Source organism: Stegostoma tigrinum, chromosome 7 (genome assembly GCF_030684315.1).
Source record: "Stegostoma tigrinum isolate sSteTig4 chromosome 7, sSteTig4.hap1, whole genome shotgun sequence".
Taxonomy (NCBI): domain Eukaryota; kingdom Metazoa; phylum Chordata; class Chondrichthyes; order Orectolobiformes; family Stegostomatidae; genus Stegostoma; species Stegostoma tigrinum.
In genome coordinates this window covers 19,305,527-19,333,427 of record NC_081360.1, presented here as the reverse complement: position 1 = coordinate 19,333,427, position 27,901 = coordinate 19,305,527, and the positions used below count along the sequence as shown (strand labels likewise).

Below are 27,901 nucleotides of genomic sequence, written 5' to 3'. Positions count from 1 at the left end.
CAGTTGAAAATTGTTAGTTTCTGTCTGCAAGATAACAGAACACTTTCCCGTTTGGGCAGCAAGGAATGTGAGACTTGCTAGTGATAGCCTTCTAACCTTTGAATCTAAAGATTTTCACTCCAGGGTCTCAAGGACAAATTCCCAGCTAACACTCTGGTACCTACAGTCAGTGGAGGATGAAGATTTGCTCCATTGTAAAAGGAAAAATGCTGTATTTCCTACATTTCAAAAGTATAGGGGTGTGCGCGTACAAATCTATTTCTCTGTGTTGCATCACACTTGAGTTATATTCTTTACAGTGGCTGAGAAAATGTACTTGCCAATTCGGAATGGGAAATCCCCATGGCTCCAGATTCGAAAGTCAAACAGCAGATGTTGATACATCTGATGCAGGAGCTGCGAATTCTTCTCAACGTTTGCTTGTTCAATCAGTAACTGCACAGCCACCAACATGTTCACATCCACTAAACTACTTGGCATCTGTTACACAAGGCATTTAAAGTACGTTACAATTTGATTTCCTTCAAACATACACACAAGTGTAAAGAGAAACCACTACAGGTCAATGTGTTATACCAGACAAAGTACACACTGAGACCACTGATTTGGCCAGAAAGCTTGTTCTTTACAACAACAAGCAGGCTTGAGCACAAGCTGGTCCTTTCCACTTAGTAAGTTTTGCACAGATGCTATAGCATGAGGCAGTCAGTGGTAATGTCACTGGACTAGTAATTCAAAATCCAGAGCTCATGCTCTGGGGACATGGTCTCAAATCTTATGGTAGATGCTGAAATGTAAATTCTGAAAAGAAAATCTGGCCTAATGGAGACCATTTAGCCACTGCTGATCGTTTTTTAAAACCATCTAGGTCACTTGCGCTTAGGGAAAGCTATCTGCCATCCTTACCAGGCTTGGCCTTTGTGACTCCAGACCCACAGAAATCTAGTTGACTCTTAACTCCCCTCTGGGTAATTTGTGATGAGCAATTAATACTAGCTCAGGCAGCAATGCTCAGATCCCATGAACCAGTAAAACAAAATACCCAATTCTACCCCTTTCCCGTCTCTCTTGATATCTCCTATGTCTCTAAACTATCTGACTTCCTGTCCAACGTGGATAAGCAGACATTTCCTCTAATTAAATACTGGGAAACCAAAAGCCATTGTCTTTGGTCCCCATTACAAACTCCATTTCCTTACCATTCCTTCTCTTTCTTTCTCTGGCCACCACTTCAGCTTCATTACGCTGTTGGCTTAGTAGAGTTCTTTACTTGCCGTATAAAATACAATCACACCGACTAACAGAGAATATTTCATCATAGATCATCATCATAGAATGCCTACAGGATGGAAACAGGCCCTTTGGCCCAACAAGCCCACCCTGACCCTCAGAGCATCCTACCCAGACCCACCACCCTCTAAATCAACTAATCTACACATCCCTGAACCACTATGGGTAATTTAGCCTGGCCAATCCACCCTAACCTGCAAGCCTTTCGACTGTGGGAGGAAACCCATGCAGACACGGGGAGAATGTGCAAACTTCACACAGGCAGTCGCCACGAGAGTAGAATCGAAACCAGGTCCCTGGTGCTGTGAGGCTGCAGTGCTAACCACTGAGCCACCCTGCTCCTCTGATGCTGCCCGGCCAGCTGAATTCTTCCAGCTTCACACTGTGTTGCCTCTGACTCCCAGCATCTGCAGTTATTGCTCTCTCTGATTAAATTAACCTTGCCTCCTCTGCTGATCTCTAACCAGTTGTAACACATTTTGTTTGATGTTGTACAGTATGATGCACTTCACCCAATAAATCCAATTTTAACATTTGTTCATTTCACGAAATACCTCTTAGATGTATCAACAGTTGTTTAAATTGACTTCTGCTAGCATTATGCAAATCTTCGCTCAGTAATTATTTTAGAATATACAGGACAGAGGCTCCCTACCTTCTGTAGCAAGGCGCCTAAAGTGGCAACTCCATGACTGTGAAGCAGGTTTTCTTGATTGATTGGATGCCTTCTTATGAAATGCTTTATTGTCAAGAGAAAAGTAGCTACGGGGTTCTTCTCCAGTCTGGCCTCTGTAAATCACACATAGACAATCACAGCCACGCTATGTTGACGCATATGGCTTTTGAGAAATGAACAATTTCAGTGATGGAGGAAATCAAATTTGTAGATTCCTTCCCTTTCCATCTTAAAAATCTTCTACCATCTACTGTGCATCCCTGAAATATTTGTAAGGCCCTAGACTTTGAATGGCCCAAGCTAACTATGTTCAAGTTTTTAAACTGAGCATGATTTATGATGGCTTGGTATTTAACAATTTTTATGGACTTGAACTTGAAGGTGTGTGGAGATACATGGAATTTTTATTTCAAGTGTTTTGCAAGATACATTGGAATTTTTGTTTAACAATGGATTTCTTGGCATTCACGTGGTTCCAGATAACTGCTGAGTTTGGTTGCTTGAATTCACTTCAGGGAAAACACGACAATTTTTACAATTGGGTTTTACGACTGCTCTGTTTCATGCTTTGCAGGCTTCTGGTGGTTTCAGACTTTCAATTTTGGATGGAGCTTGTTAATGAACAAGCTGCTTAAGTCACATCTTCTGTTTCAGGTGAATTCACTGTGAAACCTGACTGTCCTCTTATACAGCAACACTCTCGGTGCTTCCTGTGCAAACTACTACCGACAAGATCCTTGAGACATCTGCCTATGTTTCATGACACCGGTCTACAAATGACAAAATGTTGGAATGACAGCCATCTGAACATCTCAAAACTTACTGCTTTGCCTTCAAAAACTAAGATTTATTAGCTAAAAGTGCAGTTACTCCACAAAAGTGAATCTAAGCAGAGAAACCTTTCTCTTTCACTTTACCCAGTCTGCTTGTTTTGAGTTATTTAGAAGGTAGATTTATATATTAAACTACATGTGTTAAATAGCTTTGTACCTTCATTGAATAAGTTTTGTTTGGTAAGAAAACTGTAATTTTGAATTTATTGAGGAAACTTGGCCAACCTGTCTTTTTATTTTAAGTCTAATATAAAGAAAACATTGAATTGGTCATATCAGGAACTGGGTAAAACAAATTAAATTCTTTGTTGTGTCATAGAATGGTAGGACTGGAGAAAGATATTGCACTCCTCCCATCTTGGTCATAACACATGGCACACGGCACTGTAGATAAAACCATTTGGATTATTGGTTTCCATCTAGAAGTATAAAATACCAAGGCACATTGGACTTGTAAAGGACTTAAGTCTACAATTGGCAGTATTGCACCCAGTTTGTAGTATTCACCAGAGGAAAGAGTTAACAGCAATGCAATAACACCGCATAGGTTCATTAGGATGTCAGTAGCAATGTGGGATTACAGTTATGAAGCAAGTTATTAGGACATTCATTATTTCATCTAGGAAGTTGGATGAATTTCAAGGGAAAGGATGATGACACAGTTAATAGGCATCCATCACACAGCAAGAAAGTTAATTGAACAAATATATTATCAAAATGATTAATATATTTTAATATATCATGGAACGAGAAAATTCCTACCAGAAACCAGAGCCCAGTATTTTTTAGAAAAGGGAATTAAATAGTGCCTCAGGAAAAGGAGGACATAAAATGGCATAGCATGCAGCAGGTGAATGGCACTGCATTAAACAGAAAAACACAGATGGAGTGGACTGAAGCGTGTTTTCTGCATTGCGAGATTCAATTATTCTAAGCCACTGTCTCAGATGCCATCTAGATGAGATACTAAACAGGGTGCTTTCTGTGTCTGAGTAGCTGAGCTGAAAAAAACTTTTAAAAATATTCCAGAACTCCCCAGTGCCCTGGCCTAGATGCTTCCTTCAACCAACTCCACTAAAGAAACAAATAAACTAATCATCTCACTGATTCAGCAGGGCATTGCTGATGCTGTATGCATCAAAATCACTCAATCCTGACATGTGAAAACAATTGTTAAATGTTTGGGACAATTCTGAGAGATATAATCAGCTGTTCTACAAATGCAAGCTCTACTTGTCTTCTTAGAGCCTTTAGTGAGGACAGAGGACAGGTAAAATATGTGAGCTAATTGTATTGCATGTCTTTTTGGCAGTAATCCCCATAAAGGTCACTACCACTGTTGTGATCTTCATGACCACTTTCTGGAAAAACACAAAAAGGGAGAAGAAGCTATAAAATAAAATGGAAGACTTGTACTTATATAGCAACTGTCAAAAATAGGCAGGGTAGTTCAGTGGCTAGCACTGCTGCCTCACAGTGCCAGGGATCCAGGTTCAATTCCAGCCTTTTGCACATACTCCATGTCTGCTTGGGTTTCCTCTGGTTTCCTCCCACAGTCCAAAGATGTGCAGATCAGGTGGATTGGCCATGCTAAATTGCCCATAGTGTCCAGGGATATGTAGGTAAGGTGGATTAGCCATGGGAAATGCAGGGTTACAGGGACAGGATGGGTCTGCGTGGCTTGCTCTTTGAAGCAGCAGTGTGGACTCACTCGATGGACTAAATGGCCTGCTTCCACACTGTGGGGATTTTAAAAACCCCAAGATGCTTTACAGTCAATAAACTACCTGCTTGAAGTTTAGTCATTACCCTAATTAGGAATGCAATGTTGTATTGGCGTGGGAATGCTCCAACAGTATGTGCCTCTAGAGGCAAGAGAATAAACCAAAGAGTTAGCCATCACAGCTCTAGTTTGAGACAGGAAGGAGGAAGGAACAAACATATTTGGACAGTGACTAGGAAGAAGGTTAAGTTTCTAATTTATTGCAACAATTTCTATTTAAAAATTCCACTGTATTTACAAATTCAAGCATAATGTGAGAACTCAACAGGCGTGTAATTTTTAAATAGAAAGCCTAGTTGGCAGGAACCATGAACACACACACAGTGATGAATTTGAACTGCCATCAGGATTGAAACCATAGGCCCCTTCAAGTTACTCATTCTGTATCCACTATGAATACATTACTTTGGTGCCATCACGTGCCAGAGCTTAATTATTTATTAGAAGCCTTCATTCCCACAAAACTCCCATCAACCTTCAGATAAAGATTGAGGAGCAAAAAAAAGGTCAAACCAACAATCCCTAGAAGTTTGTTAAAGTCAGCTGCAATAGACCAGATTTTTGAAAGGAAGAATCAATGGGAAAGCTTCCTTTCAAATCCTCATAAAATAGCATTTCTCAAAAAAACTAAGAAAGCGCAGATTAAATTAGTAGCAAATAACAGTAGTATTTAGAAGTAATATTTCAGGTCTGAAGATTTTTCTGCACCAATTTTACTTGAACAGTTGTTTAATATTTTGCTTAATGTGAAGATATATGTGAGAATGATGTAAACAAGACAAGCTTGAGGCTTATTTTCTTGTTTCTTTATACAAGTTGTATAGGAGGTGCTGCTGACAGCTGCTAAAGAAGTGAAGTGATTTTAAAACTTGAATCATCTTCAGGAATACAGCTAAATACTGACATTGCAACATTGCATTGCATTTCATTGTGACACTTTTTTTTTCCATTCTTTTTAGGTCGTGTTAGAGGGAAAAGGACTAGGTGAATCTTTTTGGATGAGCTTTAAGTGAAGTTTAGAAACTGAACAGCCCACTAAGTTAGCTAGTTAAACCTGCCTCCCCATCTCCATGTTCTGAATAACAGCAACTTCATTCGCTTGGCTCAAAATATGCATCTTGCTGGTTTTAATAGAAAGTGGGATCAAGGATGTTAATGATAATTAAATGGAAGATGTTAAAACGTCAAAGCTATAGTTTTTCCATTTTAACAAGTCAACTAAATGATTCCTGATCATTGCTCAAAAGCTTAACAACTAAAAAGATATCACTCACTACAATGTTTCTTTTTATTTTGATTTAATATCTTCCACACGTTTGTGTACTAAACCTGTACGTTAATTTTGCATCAGAACAGTTAATTCTGGACTGATAAATTTCTCACCATTTCACAACTTAGTAGTCTCCTGATGGCCTGTATTAAAAGCACTAGGTAGATATAAGACATTAGTGCAGTGACAGACGCCAATGAGTGAAATGAGCAACGAAGTAAGAAGACACAGCAATGTATTTCTCAAAGGAGGGGACACCCAGGGCTGGGGTGGGCCTTGGTCCTCTCAAAGGCAAAAGAACTAAGAAACTAAATTAAAGCATGCACTATGATCTCCAGAGTTTTAAGACACCATGTATAAACTTATTAAATAGAAAAAGGACAAGACTTCCAAGGGTAGGGAAAGAAAGGAAGGATTCCACACGAATGAACACAAACAGCAGAGGGAAGAATAGGTCTGCAAACTGGCAGTTGACAATAGTAATGCATGAACCTGCTTAGATAGATCATCGATTTCAAAATTAATGTTTTAAAATCAGAAGTCCAGTGTAGTTACTATGAAGTCTTACCAGAAGCTCTAGTTGAAGGAATCACCACCCAGTCGCCTTCAGCAGGGGAGGAGGCTTCAGGTGTCACGAAGTCAGAGACGCCATAATAATCTCCATTTTTCACCAATCCCTGGTTCCCAAGATTGCTCATTTGTTCCAGCAGTGGGAAAAGAACATTCAGGCCACCCGTGCAATTGATTATATCCTGCAAGACAACAGAATTTTATTATCTAGTCATAGAGACGCATTTAAATCGCACGATGAGATGAACATAATTCCAATCCACATTTCAACATTTCTTGCCACTTCAGCAGGTCAATACTAACTGAATCTCAAGCAGCAGTTTCCCTTCAACGCGCTGTGTAAATTCTACCTGGGACTGGGTGGTAGTTGAGGAGGGGAATTAAGGTGGAAGACAAATGGGACAGAGCAAGAATGGAAGCAATTCATTCTAATGCTCAATAGTGTCCCCACATTGGTTGTCTTCTTGATCATCAAGTAACCAACATTTATTTGACAACAGGCATTCGCCACTTAGCAACTACTTCTCCTAACTGCTCACAGTTGCATACAGAATTGCATTTCTAACAATGTGGCTCAAATTATTGGAAAACTTGACTTTGGTTAAAATCAGTAAAGCTTAAAATTATCAAAACAGGGTGAGTACTTATTGCAAAGTAGCCAATATGTCTAGTACATTCTAAGCAGTGGCTTGGAGCCAATGCTGTTGGCAAATAGTTTGGGCCACTGTCCTGATAGGGTTTGTCCATCCAATACAAGGAAAATTTAAGGGCTGGGGACTCAGAATGCTGTTTGCCTTTTCGGATCATTTGGAAGTTGGGTCAGGTGACCCAGGGTGTCTTACAACAACCAATTATTATCAGCAGCAATAGGGCATTTATACAAATTGGTTTTGCCTACGTGTGGTTGAAAGAAAAGGTGAAGGCAACCGAACAGGGGTGTGTTAAAGTGACAGTGAGGGAAGAGAATGGAGAGAATGGACTGTTCGTTTGGAAACTGTTGCAAAACGTAATTTAAAGTAATCTACCATATATACCACCTCATTTCTTATAAATTTTTGGTTTTGCAGCATTTCTGATCCAGAGAAAGAATGACTTAAATATAATTAAGTCTGATTTATTGAATGTGTTTTTCTAATGAAAAATCTGTTTAACTGTTACTCTGTTACTTTCTCAATATTAACCGCGGTCAATAATTCAAATCTGACTAAAATACCTTAATGTCCCAGTTGACAACTTTATGCCCAGTCAACCTCCCATGAAGGAGATTCGGAGACAAATCGAGGCAGATGGGACTTTTGCAGGCCTGTAATAATGCAGAAGATGCAATATTTATAGCATTTAAATTTTAAGTACTGAGCTTTAAAATAATCTCATAGTATGAGGAGTTTCAGAGTGAAAACGCTGAGTCACCAATCCTTCCTCACCCTGGTGCAAAATTCTGCAACCTTCTTCCTAAAAGCACATCGGGTGCACCTATACCACACACACTGTGGTAGCTCAAGGCAGGAGCTCACTTCTGAACAGCAGCTAGGAATGAGGGACAAATGCCTGCACTGGCAGGGGTGCTTGTAATCCAAGGATATGCTTAAATTTAAAAAAAATCAAAATACGGCAGATGCTGTAAATCTGGAATAGAATGGAAAATGCTGGAAATACTCAGCAGGTCAGGCAGCATCCACGGACAGAAAAATAGAATTAACACTTAAATTTTATGAGTTATGAGTTTCTCTTTCTATTGATGCAGCCTGGCCTGCTGAACACATCCAGCTTTATGTACTTATTTTTAAAGTGGTCCTTGATTTGAAATCTCAACAGGGAGGGCGTAAGCTGAAGCTGAATACCTATGTCAACTCCCTGGATTAATAGTAGCAAGTTCAACCAAATTTCCATTCCCCAGCGCTCCTACGAATTCTCCTAGAACATATGCACTCACAGACATTCACTGAACATGTTACAAGTTGCCACGCCTTCAGTGATAAAAATGTCTGCCGCTCATAAAAGGGGTCTGGCAACTTAAGCGATGCTGTACCAGAAGCACCTAGTGACAATGGGATCATGGCCCACATCAGGAGGAGGCAGTATGCAAAAACAAAGCAAGGACGATCTTAAAAGCAACACAATAACCCCTGAGGGTTATGAGTTTAAGTGTACTTACCTTTGGTGTATAATGCAGAAGCAGCTTACTTGTGAGGTCTGTAAGCTCCGACTCCTGAGATTTCAATGGAGAAATGCAGTTTGAGCCTGTCACCAGGGAGAGGGAAAAAAAAAAGACATTTTTTTTCAGAGGCCCCTATTCAACATTTGTGGCAAAATTCTACCATGATAGGAACTACATTCAACATTATCAGCCATACCTGGACCGTATTGTCCACCAGTGCCTTCTCAAGCACAATTAGCAATGGCCACAAAATGCTGACCTAGTTTGTGTTGACCACATACCATAAAGAATGCAAAAAGGAAGCACTGGACAGTTCTCAACTAGAGTACTGAATCCAACTCTGGCTTCATACTTCAGGAAGAGATCAGGGTCTATGAGGAGGCCCAGAGGTTTACGAGAATGGTACCAAGATGAAGAATTTCAATGTTAAGGAGAGACTAAATAACTAAGACTGCTTCCCTCAGAGCAGAGAGGTTTAAGAAGAAACACAATAGGAGAGTTCCCTTTTACATATTGTTTTGATAAACCATACTAAAGAAAATGTTTTCACTGGCATCAGGATTGGGAAGCAGTGAAACACTATTTTAATCTAAGTGGTTTAAAAAAACCTGACGATGAGAAGAAAGTACTTTTATGCAGTAAATAGTTACCATACAGAACACACTGCGGTGGGCACGTAGTTAAAAACTAACTTTCAAAAGAGAATTGGACATACTTGCGATAGAAGATTTTACACAGCTAAAGGCAAACAGCAGAGGAAGATGGCTGGTTTGAAAAAGCTGGCAGAAACACAAAAAGTCAACTGACAGCCTTCTGTATTCAAGAGTCTATGAAGAGTAATTTTAAAATAGTCAAATCCTTTTATCATTATGTCTCAGACATTGGGGCCAATGTACCAAATTAATTCTGGGTGGTTATGTTCAGTCATGAGTTAGGAATCCGATTCTCACCTGAAAGATACAAAGCCTTCACTTGGGAGTACTGTAGTGCATCATGGAAGACTAGAACAGAACCCAGTTGACCCTCCAGTGAAGTCGGCGAGCCCCACTCACTGTCCTGAGTTCCTGCCGAAATGAGTTTCGTCATCGATTCAGGTTTTCCTGAGACTCCACTCCAGGCTGGCGAGGAAAGAATTGCACTCAGGGACGCCCGTCCAGAGGGGATGGACAGTGAGAAAGGAGGATCTGGGATTTGAGAGGGTGGAGGGGTCGTGGTCCTCTGACCAGCTGATCCAATGCAACACGAGGTAAAAGGCTGAGACAGAGAGTAAACATTTCACAGGACTTTAGTGTGAACGCAACATAAGTTAGAAATGCTGATGATTTTACCCTGAACTGGAAAACTGTACAGATGTTGCTTCCAATTTCCTTCCTTCTGTTGTCCACGTCCAACTCCTTCCTGATTTCTGTCTCCCCATTTTCAGGAATAGATTATTAACCAGTAATGGCTATAAACCCACCGAATCCTACAACTTGTTAGACTGCACTTCCTTAAACCGCACCTCCCACCGGGACACTAGTAAATTCTTCCAGCTCCTCCCCCTCCAATGCATCTGTTCAGCTGAAGCTCACTATAATTCTAGCCCTTCTGATTTTCTTCGACCAATGATTCTCTCAAGCTGTGATTGACAGGGCCTTTGACTATATTCATTCAATTTCACACACTTCTAACCCTTACCTCTTCCCTCCCAGAATCACATCCCCATCTTTCAGCTCCCCCCAGTTTCCACATTCAATGGATGATCCTCCACAACTTTCAACATGATGCTACCATCAAATGCATTATCCCTGCTTTTCCCCTTTCAGAATTCCAAAGGAACTATTCCCTCTGCAACATCGTGGCCTATTCGTCCATCACTAATACTCCCATTTCACCTTCTAATGGAAATCTATTCCTTTATCTCCTCCCTTCTCAAAGTTTAGAGCCCTTCACTCCTTCCAAGTGAAATGATGATTTATTTGTACTTCTTTCAAATAGTATTTGCTGCTCATGATGTGGTCTCATCTTTGTAATAGAGGCCAAACATATATTGAGACCTGCCGTGCAGAACATATTCTTCCAATCTTCAAGCATGACATGAAGGAATCACTTTAATTCTTCACCTTGATTCCACTGACCTTCCTGTCCTTAGCCTGTTACAGAATTCCAGTCAATTTCAAAGGCAAACTCTCAGGATGGCACCTCAGCTTCAGTTTCACAGCTTTGGTTGAATTTTACATTGTAACTTCTGATCCACTTTATTTTGCTTCCCTTCGTTGTTTTTTGTTCTCTCATTTCTTTTTCTTCACTTCTTGACAGTGAATATTCATCACCTTGCAATTCACACCTCCTCTAGATAGTTTCAGTTCTAGACTTGCCTCACTCATACTCCCTTTGTCCTTGCAACTAGAAATCTTTTGTCATGTAGTCATCCCTTTCATTCGATCACAGACTTTCCCTTTTGTATTTTCTGACATCCTTGCCCCTTTCCTTTAGTTAAAATATACTACTTCCTCCTTCTAGTTCAGATGAAGAGTCACTCATTAGAAAAATTATCTGTTGCTGTCTCTGCAGATTTTGCCAGCTCTGCTGACTATTGCAAGCATTTTCTTTTATTTAAGGTATCAACTGCTTAAAATATTTAACTTGAAATAATCTAGATGGGCATCTTCAGAAACAGGAAGAGCTGGCCACTCAGCCCCTTGAGCCTGCTTTGCCATTCAATAAAATCAAAGTTGATCTGACTGCAGTCTTAATAGCATCCTCTTGCCTGTCCCCTGTAACCCTTGACTTCCTTGTTGATCAAAATTCTGCCTAATTCAGCCTTGAGTTAGTACTTGCAGCAGAAAAACATAGCAAGAATGAAAACCAGACTTTGATATGCAGTTTGATAGCTTCATTCAAACATACCTTCAAGATATGCATAACGCACAAGCTCCAGCCACTTACCTAATGACTGTCTTGAACTCAGAGATTCCTATCTAAGGTGACACATCAATTGTGTATTTTCAAATGAAACATTAAACTATGATCCCACTTGGCCACTCAGGTGGGCATTAACATATTCTATCCCACTACTTTAAACAGCAGCAGGGGTTCCCCTCAGCTCTACCTCTAATAATTATCCCTTAATGTACTTCATGAAAATTGATAACCACAATGCTGTTATTGGGAGTTTGCTGTCCTCAAAATTGGCTGCCACATTTCTTACAATATAATAGTAGTGACATTTCAAAATTACTTCTTTGGTTGTAAAGCACTATGGAATCTTCCAAAGTCATTAAAAGTGCTAGAGCAATGCATATCCTTGTCTCACCACGTATTATAAAACTTCTAAAATATACTGAAGGATAACATTCAGATATAGGTGGTTGGTGAACATAATGCTTAAAGTTCTTCAAGTTGACTGACCAAATGCTTTGTTATGACCAGTGGAAATGGTAAATGGTTTACCATGGTGATGATAATTCATATGAAAGAAATCAGGAATCCTCACATCTGGAAATTGATTCCTTTACTTCCCACAGGCTTCAGACATTGTTGTACTACATTGCTAAAAGTGGGCATTTCATTGTATACCCTCAGAAACACACACACCACTTTCCCAAAACCCACTACTTTGCAACCTGCACAGCCCATCCCAACTCACAGTATGTCCCCTACGTTGCCAAGATATCTCTAGCATTCTCTACGCCATACTGAAAACTATCTTTACATACCACCTAAAATATTACTGTGACATATTCCCAATATCCCAAGAAGAAAAAGTAACATTGCTGTGTATTCAGTTGTAAAATCTTACCTCGCTCATAGTGGGGAATTTGAGGGGTGCAGAGAGTTTCTGCTGACCATTGACATAGATGTACACCAGACTCTGACCAAAGGGACGTTTTGCCGGGACATGTACCACTGCTATACTATGCTATTAACAGAAACAATCACAAATCAGTTGAAGAATTCAAGTACCGTGGTCAGTTGTAGCACTCGAGAGTGACTCGATTAAACAATTGAGCACAACAACCAAATAGTTCAAAGGAAGTGCAATTATCCGACTATTAAGAGCTCACAAAGTGAGTTTTTATATTTTAGGTTCTATGCTCTATATCAAGGATGTTGAATGAACAAGCCTGTTTCCAGACCTTCAAAGTAACACCATCTTTGGCCACCTCAGTGAGGCAAATACTTGCAATCTGACAGCACCCTCCAAACTAACTCTCCAAACACTGTGAGGCAAACATCACAGGCTGCTCGTCACATTAATTCAATCAGGAACACAGTGGAGGATTAGAATCTATGCCCTCACGTTTAATGTTCCAATAAAGAGGTAGACAGCCAAGTTAGATCAGATCAATTGCAAGTCTGTAAACTGATACTTAAACATTGGCCTTTTTATCCAGAGATGAAGTTTGTTACTAAAAAGTTAGAAACGTTCCTCAATGAGATTCACACATTTTTTTTAGAAAATCGCACTATTTTTAGCTACACTGCAGCTAGAACAGCATCAGTTCAGCCTCTCTTTGTTCGTTTGGTTGGTGACGCTGAAAAATAGAATGCCAATGTGACTGTCAATCCGGCTGTCTGCAGTTGTCCCTGACATAGATCAGGGTAAATGCATGAAAGTAACTCAAATGGTGGTCCAGGTCCCACTAAAGAGATGAACACACAATTCAGGCTGATACTTGAGTCCTTTGGGTGAGAAGTCTGAGTTGACAAGTGTAACGACAAGAGTCCTTAACCCAGAACAGCAAGAGAGTTCATTCACTTGGTCAATACTTCTCTTTTACTTGACATGGCTACATGGAAAATTATCTGATGATTATCATATTGTTTTTGTGGAACTGTACTATTCCCAAATTGGTAGCTGCTTCTATGGCTTATGCAAGATACTTCAGTGCCTCTGAAATTGCGAAAGGAAACTGGGTAACATCAATGCGCTGCACCATTGATGTATTGACGAAGGCCGATCACATTTCTTGTAGGTTTGTCTGTTTACCATAAAACAGCCATAAGGGCTTAGTTCTGGTCATCGTAATTGGTCAATGCAACAAAACAAACACCAAGGTTAGGTCTCTTAGTCTTTATGCTTACCCAGAGGGAGTCACAGAAGCAATGGTCAGGCAACATCACAGTCATGTATTCCTTCTTTGTGCAAACTGCTACAACCAGTCCTCCTGAAGAGGTCAGGAAAGCTTCAAATCCTGTTCCACTGGCTGTGAAAAAACTAAAAAGTGTGCAGCGTAAATCATTTAGTGCTTCCAGCTTAACAGTCAAAAGACCACACTGCGCACACATTCAATACTTGCAAGAACAAAACATGCTGTCATATTTTATACAACATATCATTTCGTGACTTGTTATCAGTCAGAAATCTTTCAAGAAATACAGTTTAACTCAAATCAACGTGCTGCAGAATGCAAGAACTCCCAGGTATGCAGATTAGATAGCAACTGCAGAGAAATGGCATATTTCAGGCACGGCTTCAGCACAAGCATTACAGCAATGTTCATGTTTTCGCTGGAATGGTTTCCTTCATTTGAGTCCTGTGGAATGGGGTGGTGGCAGCTGCCAGGATCCAAACCCTAGGATATCAGGGATCAATTGGATATAAGCACTGTGCAACTAAAATCAACTAAGTCAGTGCAGAGACTTGAAGTGGAAACAATGAGTTTGAGCTTTATACCCAAATAGTTTTAAAGATCTGCTAGGCTTGAAACTGGAACTAACCCTAAACCAGGATGGAATAATGTACACGTTGCTTCGTGTGTTACAAGGAGCAAGATTTGAAATCACATTTGGAGAATGGTACTTGCCCACCTTGTCACTGTAGTTCTACAGCACAGCCAAGTTGGAGTGACCACGGATAATCCAACTGAACAGCTGAATATTTTCCACAGTTGAGAAATTTCACACATCCATCAGGAATATAGGAAAAGGAGGTAGTTTCTATAGTCATTCAACCTCATTCCACCATCCCATGAGATCATAGCCAATCTTTGCGTTAACTGTATATGTACCTCTTCGCTCCAGTTCTCTTAATATCTTCAAATAACAGAACTGTAACAAATCTGCTTTTAAATTAGCAGCAATTTCCAAGTGAGGAAGAATTCCAAATTTCTACCATCCATTCTGCACAGAAATGTTTCCTACTTTCACTCGTCTAAGAATTAATGCAAGACTACGCCCCCTGATGCTATGCCTTCTCAACCAGCAGATCCCTCTCTAAATCTAGCCTATCAGCTCCCTTAATATTTTGAAATCTTTGGTCAAATTAATCCATAATCTTCCAAAAACCAGGCACAACCATCTCCAGCTGCTCCTTTAATGAATTTCCCTTTACCATAAGGTCAGAAGTGGCCATGATCGCTGATTATTGCGCTATGTTCAGCACCAACTGTGACTCTTCAGATACTGAAGCAGTGTGTGCCCGTATGCAGCGAGACCTGAGCAAGATCAAGATTTGGCTGATAAGTGACAATTAATAATTCACAGCATACAGATGTCTATACTATAGAGTACAGAGAATTTAACCATCGTCCCTTGACATTCCATGGTATCACTGTTGCTGAATTTCCCACTATCAAAATCCTGAGAGGCTTACCGTTGACGAGAAAGTGAACTGACCAGCCACAAAAATACTGTTGCTGCAACAAGTCAGAAGCCAGGAATACTGCAGCAATAATTCACCCTGACTCCCCAAAACCCGGCCACCATCTGTTAACAACAAAAGTCAGGAATGTGATGGAATACTGCCCATTTGCCTGAATGATTGCGGCTCAGAAGAACATTCAAAAAGCTTGACGCCATCCTGGACACAACAGCCAGCTTGAGTGACACCCCATTCATCACCTTAAACCTTGAAAATACTCCCCCCACCAACAATGAAGTGGCAGTAGTATTTGCCATACAGCATACAAGCTAACTGCTGCAACACACCGAGCCTACTTCAAAATCCACGATTCTACTACCTGGAAGGACAAAGTCAGCAAACGCACAGGAACACATGAAGTTGCAGGCTCCCCCCAGGGCACACACGATCCTGACTTGACACTGTGTCACTGTTCCTTCATTGTTGCTGGATCAAAAGCTTAGAATTCCCTTCGCAGCAGCACTGTGGGCGTCTCTAATCCTCACAGAGTGCAGCTGTTCCAGAAGGCAGCTTCTCATCACATTCTCAAGGGCAATTAGGGATTGGCACTAAATGCTGCCCCTACTAGCTTGACTTTGCGCAATAATTACTGTGCTCCACTGAAACCTTATTGACAGTGAATTCTGACAACAAATTTTAAAAAATTAATCTTTTCCCAAACGGCATCCAGTGACATGCTATACTGCAAATTAATATAATCAACAAAAGTACACCTGCAGGAAAAAATTTGTCAAAACATCAAACAACAGTCATCAGGCTCAAGGCAAGAATTTGGGCATGTACTTTGCTGGCACATGATTGTCTGTAGAATTGCTTCAATTAATTACTGACATCCAATGGTCTTGAACATGGAGCAGAGTTTTTTTTCAAATAAAAGCCAGAAATCTACCAGATATTGAGTTTCGTAAATACTTTTCAGTGCTAGCGCACACCAATTCCCTGCTTAATGCCAGATATCTGATATGGAATGGATTAAATCGTACCAATCACAATAGTTTCTCTGACTGTGTGTGAAATTACATTTCACATTGTACTGTCTAGCTTTGCACCATTTATGTGAACAAAAGCCACAATCTATGCTATAAAGACTGTATCTTTTTTTTTAGTTTTCTGCATTTTTGATTATCAACTGAAATGGGAAAAGAACTCCTTTAAAAACCAAGGATTATTAAAGGATTGCTGCATTTCTTAAAAACAAATAACCTGATACACATTGTAAGTGCTGTTTACATAGCTACTTATTCAAGCAGTAATGAAAACCTAGTTTGCAGATGGCCTGGAGCCAAGAGGTGTGTATAGATGTACAGATGCAGCTTTGACTGGTTCAAGTTGCTGATCTATGCAGCAGTTACTAGTTAGTCATGATGACGACATTGTACATACCAACAACTATGTGATCAGCTCCCAGGTAACTGAGCTGTTTGGGAGGTGGAAATGTTTCGGATGAAACCAACTGGAGCAAAAACTGTTTTTGCCCTGAAGTAAAAAGCATCTCCAGTTTAAAGATAGCCAGTTTATTTTGCCTTTTCAGTTGCTGTAATCGATGGCTTTTAATTGACAAGTCAAAGACTTTGATAAGTGAATCAAGCATCCTGTGCTTCCTGCAAACAAGCAGCTATTTCAAAAATGAAACACTATTTAACAAATTCTTCAGGATTTCATTTAAAATGAAAATAACTTTAGTAGTACAAAAATAAGAGAGAATACACTACAGAAGCACAAGCTCTCATTAAAAAGCTTATGCTGGAATATTTTGGGCCATACTGATGCATCAACAGATTGACAATGGGTGCAATGTAGATTACTAGTTCAGTTTTCAGGACCAGTGAGACCATAATATTGAGGGGACAATGATTTTTGATGAGTTTACTTTCTGTCAGGAGAAAAGATTATTTTCTGGTGAATCATTACCAACACTCATTCCCCTGTCCGTGAATGCAAATGGAGATTTCTCTTCACTGAAGCGAAGAATACGACTTAGAACCAACAGGGCTGCAGTTACAATGGGAGATCATATGCAGTTTAGCTGACCACTTAGCGCAATACCTCCACTCAGTCCACAAGTGTAACTCCACACTAAGCATCCAACTTTTTTTAGTTGGGTACAGAGACAGGAAAGAGCAAAAGATTGGTTAAGCAACTGAGCAAGAACATGGCAAATGAAATATAATTGGGGGGATGGGGAGAAGAGATGGGAGAGAGTCTGAAACTATCAACTTTGGAAGGGAAAACAGAGAAGGAGAAGTTCCTTCTGAGAGACCGAGAAATCTTGGTATTCAGAAGGGCTTGAGTATCCTTGCTACAATAATCTCAGGAATGTAACGTGGAGGTGCGAAAAGCAATTAGGAAAGTAAATTGCGTGTGTTAGCTTTTATTATCAAGAGATTGTTGCACGTCACTGATGAAGTTTTAATTCAATTTTATCAGAACTTTGTGAGGCTAAGCTTGGAGTATATTTGCATAATTTTGGTCTCCTTGGATAAGGAAGTATGTATTAACTTTGAAGGGATTTCAATAAAGGATCATGGGGCTAATTTCTGAAATGAGGGAGCTTTTCTACAATGAAAGATGGAATAGATTAGTTCTATATTCCCCAGAACTTCAAAGAATGCAATTCGGTCTTATTGAAACATAAAATTCTTAAGGGTATATATTGGATAGATGCTTGGACGATGTTTCCTTTAGCAGGAGAGTCTAAAACTAGAGGGTCAAAATCAAAGAGCAATGGGTTGGCAATGCAGGAATGTGAGGAGGAGAAACTTCTTCACTCAAAGCTCTGGAGGTCTTTGAAATTCTTTAATTCAGAGGCTGAGCTCATTCTTGAGTATATTCATGATAATAACTGATACGATTTTCGGATTCTACCTAAATTAAGAGATACGTGGATAGGACAGTAGATTAGAATTGTGGTAGATCTGCCAACATTGTACTGCATGGTGGAACAGGTTTGAAAGATCAATGGCCTACTTGTCCTCCTATTTCTTATATAGGAATGTTCTTAATTTCCCTCCTTCCCTGCTTATATTCTGATCTCAGACTCTTAAACTTTCATGGAAGTGCATCTTTATTTTGGGTATTTTACGTTCTTCCAAATTCAATATTGTGTTCGACACAATAAGTTGCAGCATTTTAGTTGACTCAACATGTACGATAACAGGAGCTTATCAGTGACAAAAATCACATTTAGGCCGACACTCAGCATCTCCCTTTCTGCTTTGAAATGTTCTACTCCTATTAGGAGGTGGCTTCAATATTTCACCTCAGAATTGCCTGTTTTAGCCATCTTTTAAGTCAGGCATAGGATCAAATAACTGCCTATGTACTAAAGATGATGCGTGGAAATTTAAGGCCCCTTAAGCAGTGCCAATTACATATGGCAAATGATGAATAGAAATGGAAAATCTGGCAAAAAGCAGCAAGTAAACAAAGCTGTTTTCAAGCTAAACGTCATAACATACACAAACTCATCAAATAACTGTGTTGCAGCAAAAAGATTTTAGGTTAGAGAGAACTGGTGCAAGAACAGAAGGTGGAGGCATCCACCCTGAAGATTATTACCAAATAGCAAGCGCACCTAAGTGCAAGGACCAGCCCTGGCCTGATTTTGAAATGCAGAATGGTTACATTGTCACCAGAAATTGTGTACGTGTTGTATGTATTTAAGTACACCAAAACAAACCCTGAGTTCAGCTAAGTATATTGTAGCAGCCATTTGATGGAATGAAACAGCCTAGTGTTGCAGCAGAGTCTACAAAATAGTATAAACGCCAAAATGATTGGTTTCCAGCAATTCAACATCAGATGCAGTAAGAACATGAATACCAATACAGATGGAACACTTTAAAGCTTGGTTTGCTCAACAGCCAAACTTTAGAGCGGAAAGGGTTGTTAATAGTCCCTTAGAAACCACAGGAAGCAAGACAGTCAAGATTCACCAGACTGCCTGGTTAATGGAACAAAGTACACCATAGAAAGCATTCTATCCAGATGCATCACGGGCTTGGGATGGCAACTGGTCAGCTTAAGACTGTAAAAAACTAAAAGAATTATGAACACAACCCTGTCCATATGCAAGCTAATCTTCCATCCACTGCTACCATCTGTACATCCCACCTCTTCAGGAAGGCAGTGAACATAACCAAAGACCCTTCCTATCCCATTATAATTTCTTCTGTCAGGCAGAAGATACAAAAGCTTAAAACGTGTACCAACAGACTCAAGAACACTTACACACTTTGTACGGTATGATCTGCCTGTGCTGCACGCTAAACAAAACTCTTCACTGTGCCTTGGAACATGCGACAATATTAAATCAAATCTAATTTAAAGTCTACAAGAATGTTTAAAAATACATCCATGCCCAAAATCAAGACTCATGAAACAGCAGGCATGTGTCATGGTTGACGGCTAAGCACGGAGTGCAGTTCTAAATCAATAATGAGTGGAAATAGATGTCCGAGTGGCCTAGGTAAAGAATGCAGATTATTACTGTGGAACATGTACAGATCCCAATGATTGATGAGATCAAGAAGCAGCTGCAAACCCACACCGCTGTTATACAACAGGGTCTAACATTTATGCACACCGAGCAAGAGGTGTCATCTGTGATTCTGAATCAGCACAAAAGACGGCAAGGACAGAAATTTCATAAAGAGCTGGAGAGAGGAAGGAATAAGTAGTTTCACAAACAACACGGGAGAATGGCCAGCAACTTCGTGGAGAGAGACCAGAACGAGAAGATCAGTAATGGGTGGAGATGAAAGAGAGCCTTTCAAGCTATTCCCACCTGTAAGTGCCAAAGTGTAACAACTCAAGAAAACAGAGAGGTGACTGAAATTCTTCAGTGTCTTCCGATTAATTAATTAGTTTAAAATCAGGAAACATTATCACTGCTAAGAGCAAAGTGAAGAAATCCACGTCCAAATTAGTTAATGATACAGACTGGAGCTGGCCAGAAAGGTGATGTGTTGTAGCTATTGTATGTGGGAGCTGGTGGATGCGTGTGATCTACAGTGACCACATCTGCAGTAAGTGTTGGTTTTTCAAGGAAACTCAGCTCAGTTTTGATGAGTCCGAGTCTGTGTTATGGATACTGTCACACATTGGGGAGGGGCAAAGTAACATGGACACTGTGCTTCAGAAGGCAGTCACATCCCTTAGATTGACAACACCCAATTTGGTTTGTGGTCAGGAATAGGAGAGTATGACTGAGTGAGGCAGGTATGGGGATCCAGAATTTAGCTCTGGGCCAGCTTTAGTCCTTATCCAATAGGTTTCAGCTTTTGCTCCTAGTGTGTGTGAGGACACAGACTACAGGGAGGATAAATGAACTGTAAGACCATAAGACATGGAAGCAGAAGTAGGCCATTCAGCCCGTTCTGCCATTCAATGAGATTATGGCTGATCTGATAATCATTATCTCCAATTTCCTGCCTTTTCCCAATATCCTTTGATTCCCATACTAATTAAAAAACACTCTCAGCCTTGGATATACTTACCTTGACAGCCCGACAGCCCTCAGTGGTGAAGAATTCCACAGATTCATCACCCTCTGACAGATGAAATTTCTCATCTCAGTCTTAAACATGTGATCCTTTATTCAAGATTATGTCCTTTGTTCCTAGACTCTCCCACAAGAGGAAACATTTCTACATCAACCCTAGATCCTTAAGGATCTAATGTTTCCATAAGATTACCTACATTCTTCTAAATTCCAATGAATACAGACCCATCGCAGTCAACCTCTCCTCATGAGGGAATCTCCCCATAACTGCATCAGCCTGGTGAACCCGGTATCTTTCCTAGAACTGTTCACGGTATTCCAAGCTGTGGTTTGATTAATATTTTGCATAGTTTTATCAAAACCTCCCTACTTTTATATTCCATTCTCTTTGAAATAAAGGCCAATATTCCATTTGTCTTCTCTATTGCCAACTAAACTTGGTTGCTAGGTTTTTGTGATTCATGGACGAGGACTTCCCAATATCCCTGTTTTGAAGCTTTCTGTCTTTTCCTGTTTAAATAATATTCAGCTCCTCTATTCTTCCCATCAAAGAGCAAATTCCCATATTTTCCCACATTATATTCCATCTGTCAAGTTTTTGTCCACTTGCTTCACTTGTCTATATCCCAATGATGACTCCTTATGTCATGCTAACCACTGCACCATTGTCCAGAGCTCCACTCAAGGAGGGGAGAAAAGGGAAATGTAATAGTTAGCGAGAAGGCAACATAGTTAGGGCAATAGATACTGCTCTCTGAAGCAGGGCCTCGAACTGCTGCACAAATTGCCTAACCGGTGCTGAGGTTCAGGACATCAACTTGGAGTAGGAGTGGAAAGATCAGCTGTTGTGGTATTAAGACAAGTAGGACTAGGAAAGAGGGATTGTGAGTAATTTAGGCCGAAATGAAAAAGGAGAATAACAAAGGTAATAAACTCTAGATTACTAACCGAGTTACAACATGCAAATTGGCTAAGGGTAGATAAAATTAGACAGGTAAACATGAGGCTCATGAATTGGTGTGGGAGAAATGAGTTCCAATTCATGGCATCCTGACACCAGTACTAGGGAAAGAAAGAGCTAGTCTGTTGGGACAGACTTGTGTTAAACCATCAGTGTCCTAGAGATTCATATAATAAGGGCTGTGGATAGGGATTTAAATTAATTAGAAGGGAGGAGTGTTCAGTTGAAGGGATATCAAAAATTAAAAAGAGAGCAGAGGTGCTGGGTAGTGAAGAGGAGAATGATAATTGTAGTACGACAGGAAGGAGTAGAAAATATATGCAGAAGAAATTAGAAATAGAGACACTAATAATGGTAAAAACTCAAAGTTTAAGGCTCTGTCTGAATGCATACACCATTTGTAACAAGGTAGATAAGTTAACAGCACAAATAGAAATAAATGAATATGAATTAACAGCAATTACAGTATATGGTGACCAAGATCAGGAATTCAATATCCAATATGATGTTCCAGAAGAATGGGCAAACAGGCAAAGGACGTGGGGCAGGCTTGTTAATAAAAGGATGGCATCAGTGCAGAAGTGAGTTGTATTATAGATATTATAGTTAATGATGTGGAATCATTTTGAGTGGAAATGAGGAATAGCAAGGGAAAACATCAAAGGGTGGCAGCCCCACGAATTGCCTCACTGTCGGACAAAGTATAAATTGGGAAATAATGGAGGTGTATAAGAAGGTATAGACTTAAGTTTAAAAATGATATCTTCAAACCAGACCATTAAAGGTTAATCGTTGAAGTTTAATTGGGCATGATAACGAGCAACCGAAAAAGTGGAAACGTAAATAAACAACAGGTCTAATTTAAAAACAGCCTATTTTGACTAGGCGGGGAAGCTACCTGACCTTGAGGTTCTGTGGGAACTGTCTGCTTGTGCAGTGTGTATAGGATGCCACCAGGATTTGTTTCTCCACCTAGGTTTGAGGGCTGGAAAAGTTCTGAAGGTACTACAAAATGGGGATTCAGCAGGTAACCAAAATAGTTTTAACATGAGGGGGTCTGTCCCATTTTTTGGACTTTTCAGAGTCATGGGCTTCACACCATCAGGTTGGGATTTGCATGACTGGTGCGGGGGAATCAGATAGTGCTCCGAATACTGCCAGTACCAAAGTCACTAATGAACCGAAAAAGAGGGAAACGCACTTGTTTAACCAAACTAAGTACAGATTTATCAGTAGCATAAAATAACAATTACTAATTCATAAATGCATTAAGTATTTTAACCCTTTAAATTAGCTATGTATTGCAGCATTTGTTTCTTCTTGTAACCATTTTGATTGGACCTTAAAAAACCTAGCTAGGCACTTTTAGCCTGTCAATATAGAAGGTCATTACAAAACTGTCTTCAGTGATTGCGATCTGCATATTGGTTAGATAAATCAGATAGGGAAGGGTAACATGAAAGACATTTCTACAGTGTATCAGGGATTGTTTCGTAGAACAGCATGTTGCAGAACCTATCCACAAACAGGCTATTCAGATTTAGTAATGTGAAATGAGGTAGAATTAAGAAGACATCTTGTGATTAAGGATCCTACAGGGAGGACTGATCCAACATGGTAGAATTTCAAATTTAGTTTGATGGAAAACAACTCAGGTCTCAAAACAGGGCCCTCAAATTAAATATTAAGGAAGAAACAGCAAAGCATCTAGAAAAGGTTAATGCAATAAAAACTGGCACAACATGTTTTACAAATTTCCTGGAGCACTTCAAGAATATAAATAAGGACAATTACAGAGGTCTGAAGAGTTTTGTAAAGCAAGCTGGGACAACAGACTGAGGGGAAAGTCAGTGGAGGAGCAGAGACAATGTGGCGTCAAAGAGCCATTCAGCACAGAAACAAACCCTTCAGTCCAACTCATCCATGCCGGCAAGTCATCCCAATTTGCCCTAGTCCCATCTGCCAGCATTTGGCCTATATTCTTCTAAATGCTTCCTATTTGTATACCCATCCAGTTGCCTTGTATATGTTGAAATTGTACCAGCCTCCACCACCTCCTCTGGCAGCTCATTCCATACACACACCACCATCTGCGTTAAAAAAAAAAGTTGCCCCTTAGGTCCCTTTTAAATCCCTCTCAGCTTAAACCTATGCCCTTTAATTTTGGACTCCCCTCCATGGGGAAAACACCTTGGCTATTCAACCTACCCACACCTTTCAGGATTATATAAACTTCTGTAAGGTCACCCCTTGACCTCTGAATTTCCTGGGAAAATAGTCCCAGCCTATTCAGCCTCTCCCTACAATTCAAACCCCTCCCCGGTCCCAGTAACAGCCTTGTAAATCTTTTCTGCACCTGAAATGTACAACAGTGGTCTTAAAGTGGCCTCACCAATGTCTTGTGCAGCTGCAACATGCCACCTCAACTCATATACTCAAATGTTCTGACCAATGAAGGCAAGCGTGGCAAATGTCTACCTGTGACTCCACTTTTCAAGGAACTCGGCAGATATTTCATAACACAAAGCAAACCCTTATTCTGGCCAAAAAGGAAGACTCAATGAGAAGAACGAATTATTCATCTACAACAAAGGCAGTCAAAGAGAGTAAAAGGACGAAGGCAGACAAAGTTCTGTAAATTAGTGACACGCCAGAGAACTGGGCACGTTTTAGGAACCAGCTGACTACAAATAAACTAAAAAGAAAATTGATTATGAAAGTAAATCGCAAGGAATATATAAACACCAAGAGCTTCTGTAGGTAAAACAAAAAGAGGGTAGCTAAATTAAAGGTGGGAGATACAACTGGGGAACTGACAATGGGGAAAGGGAAATGTCAGATCATTTGAAGTAATATTTGCTTTGGTCTTCACGGTGGAGGACATTATAAACATCCCAAAGATAACAGATAAGCAAGATGCTAATGGGAGGAATAACACTGTAAAGATTCTGCCACGAGGGACAAAGTATTGAAAAACCAATGGGACTGAACACAGACAAGGCACCAAAACCGGACAGCTTGCACCCAAGGTTTTAAAGGAAGTGGCTGCAGAGATAGTGGAGGCAATGGTTGGAACTTTTCAGAACTCACTGGATTGTGGGAGGGTTCCAGCTCTTGTGCACGCCAATTTAAGAAAGGACGGAGACAGAAAGCAGGAACATACAGACAATTTAGTCTAACACCTGTCATTGGGAAAATACCAGGGTTAATAATTAAGAAATAGCAAGACATTTAGAAAAGGTTGATACAATCAGACAGGATCGGTATGATTTGTGAAAGAACAATCACATTTTACAAATTTGCTTAAGTGCTCTGAAGTTATAACAAACACTGTTGATAAAAAGGTAAATGATGTAGTGTATGTGGATTTCCAGAAGTCATTTTGCACTCTGTCACATAAAAGGTTATGACACAAGTTAGGAACTCTCAGTACTGAGCGGTATGTATTAGCATGGACTAACAATTGGCTAACAAACACAATACAGAGTTGGGATTAATGGGTCTTTTTCAGGCAAGACGATGTAACATCACCTATCAAACCATAACTGCAAGGTTTAAACAGGTTATCACATTGAGCTCGTGTGCAATTAGTTTACCATTTAAAGCTGAGAACTATTGTTCATCATAATCATCATCAGCTTGTCAAACCTGAAGTAACTGTCACATTTGCTATTCCTTCAGTCTTGGCTTTGTACAAAGTTCACTTCGAAAATCTTTGATTTTCCAATTAAACCACTAGAGTTCAGCATTATAACTGATTAGAGGACACATTGATTCAAATTTGAAAACATGAAAGTAAAGGGCGGGAGGAGAAAAGATGATATTCTTAAATTCTAAAATTCTGGTTTTATTGCAACAATTGACCATGAACAGCAGATTGCACTGTGGTATTCTAACTAATGGAATTAGTTCACCTTGCCTCTGTCATCTAAAATCCATCTTTCTTACAGTATTACAAAGAATTCATCATAATAAGCAACATAATTCAGGTCAGACAGGCACAAGCTCAATTTCTGGTTTCTGCAAGTCTCTGTTATGACGGACAGGTAAGGTTACCGACTCTGATTGGATAGATTCCTGCAGATTTTAACGCATTATCTCCAGCTTCCAACTACACGACTAAAAACAGTCTTGATCCCACCCACCATCTTTAACAACTAATACACAAAGCAATCACTGAAAACAGAGAAAATAAATAACATTTTTTTAATGCCCTTATGGTTTTTCTCTTAGATTGGTTGCAGTTTAAAAACCAACCTTCAGTTGGAGTTATCCTCCCTGGAGCAAAGGAGATTGAAGAGCGATTTAATCAAGATGCACAGATTTCTATTTCTCTCTCTCTGAGATGTATGTCACTGGCTATGCCAGTATTTCTTGCCCATTCCTAGCTGCCCTTGTGAAGCTATATAGGGGGGAGCAAATGCTGTTCCCAGTAGCTAATGGCACAAAGATGAAACTTAAAAGTTTTTGGCAAGAGATACAGGGTGTGGTGGGAGAAATAACTTGTTTTTTTTACACATAAATGGTAATGAAAAAAGCTCAAGATGAATGCTTTCAAAAGAAAATTAGATGGACACTTGAAAGGAACGAACAGACAGGGTCACAAGGATAGGATGGGAGCATGAGCCTAACTGGATTGCCCTATAGAAAGCCATTAGGAGCTGAACAGGCATCTCCCATTTAGCAATGATTCTAATTCTTGGAGGTGCCACAAAAATCCAAGAGGGCTGGCAACCCTAGCTACCGAAGCATGTTCAGTCATAAGTTCAGAGCTGCCCATTCCTATGCAACGACAAACAGTGGAGGGAGTAGTCAGCAATTATACAACGAAAGTCTGAAACAGTTCAACCACAGGAGAGAAAAGAAATGTTCAAATTATACAAATGAATTGTCTTTGTCCTACCTGTACAACTGTTTCCTCTTGCTTCCTTTCCCAATGATTCCACTGGCCTCTTGTCCTTGATCAAGACACAACCAGGCATAGAAGCTGAAGGCGTAGCCAGGCCAACGTTGAATTGTGGGTACCATGATCCCCGCCATGCTGTGGGATAGGTTAAAGTACTGTAGTGCATTATCCAAGCCCTGCTTTCGGGCAATGCCCAGTATTGCACGTGTCACAGGGGCGACATAGGGATGGGCCTCTTTAGGATTGTCCATCCTTAATAACCTCATCAACTGCAAGAGCTCTCCTGAGCTCAGTGATTGGCTGCCTAATGACCCTAGGAGTCCAATCAGATTCTCTGCACACGTGCGATGTAGTCTCACATGACAGTTTAAAGTCACAAGGATACGGCTCACAATGTTGGCATTCACACAAAACGTGCGACTTTGACGGTTAATGCAACATATCCTCTTCAGCCAATCAGAAACAAAGATTTGTAGTTCAAAAGAGTCCAGCTCAGGGAGCCATTGGATGAGTAGCAGCAGTGGCTGGACGTTGCTGATCCCTAGCATCCCAACAGAGGTATGTTCACCTTCAATGGCCTGCAAGCAGGAAATAACACTGCAAATGAGACAGTGAACAACTGAATTTCCTTTACAACCGTAAGCATACACGACTGCAAATTGCACACAGATAAGAGCTAAAGGCGATTGGTAAATGTATCATCAATCTGCGACGTTCAGAATTAAATGGCACCCTTAATGATTAAAACCGGCTGCAATCTAACAACTTCTTGAGAAAATTACAATGATGGGAAAAGTGGTCCATACTATTCAGATTAGGCTTTCAATAGGGTAAATCAGACAATCCATCAACATTCAAAGATATTGCTTCATTTCAACCAATACATTCACAAACACCAACTGAATCAGTAATATAGGTAGTCATCAAACATCACAGCATTTATGTTCCTGCAAATTATAGCACTGTGTGCTAATGGAAATACACATTCCCACAAAAACCTATGTAAATGTTTAGGTTACATTCCCTGATGTCATCCAGGCTAATATGACTTTTTTTTAAAATCAGAGTGGATTACCCTGATGCTGCACATTTTTACTCAATATAGTGAATAATACTGCATCCATTCCCTATGCTAAGGGATGAAATTAACCAAAATCATTAGTGGACAATCCTTATTACCATCCTTTATTGGACACTTGAAATAAGAATCATGTACATTACATTGCAAAATTTGCCATCGAATATGAAACTACATGTGATGCCAAGAAAATGAAGTTGAGAATTGTTCCAGTTCCTAGGTCTAGCTGGAAGGGTTGAAACAGCAAG

General features: G+C 40.0%; 1 protein-coding gene across 11 annotated transcripts in view; it reads right to left on the bottom strand.

The window, feature by feature from the left end:
* nbeal1 (neurobeachin-like 1) overlaps positions 1-27,901 on the bottom strand; it is a 214,191-nt gene that overhangs the window by 66,144 nt on the left and 120,146 nt on the right. For all 11 annotated transcript variants that reach the window (XM_048533953.2, XM_059647081.1, XM_048533951.2 and 8 more), the window contains 9 exons: positions 26,573-27,153; positions 13,648-13,780; positions 12,362-12,481; positions 9,531-9,834; positions 8,578-8,663; positions 7,636-7,725; positions 6,421-6,604; positions 1,946-2,079; positions 321-480 (listed from right to left, as the gene is read on the bottom strand). In XM_048533953.2, the coding sequence (XP_048389910.2) occupies positions 321-480; positions 1,946-2,079; positions 6,421-6,604; positions 7,636-7,725; positions 8,578-8,663; positions 9,531-9,834; positions 12,362-12,481; positions 13,648-13,780; positions 26,573-27,153 (1,792 nt within the window). The remainder of the gene's footprint in view (positions 1-320; positions 481-1,945; positions 2,080-6,420; positions 6,605-7,635; positions 7,726-8,577; positions 8,664-9,530; positions 9,835-12,361; positions 12,482-13,647; positions 13,781-26,572; positions 27,154-27,901) is intronic.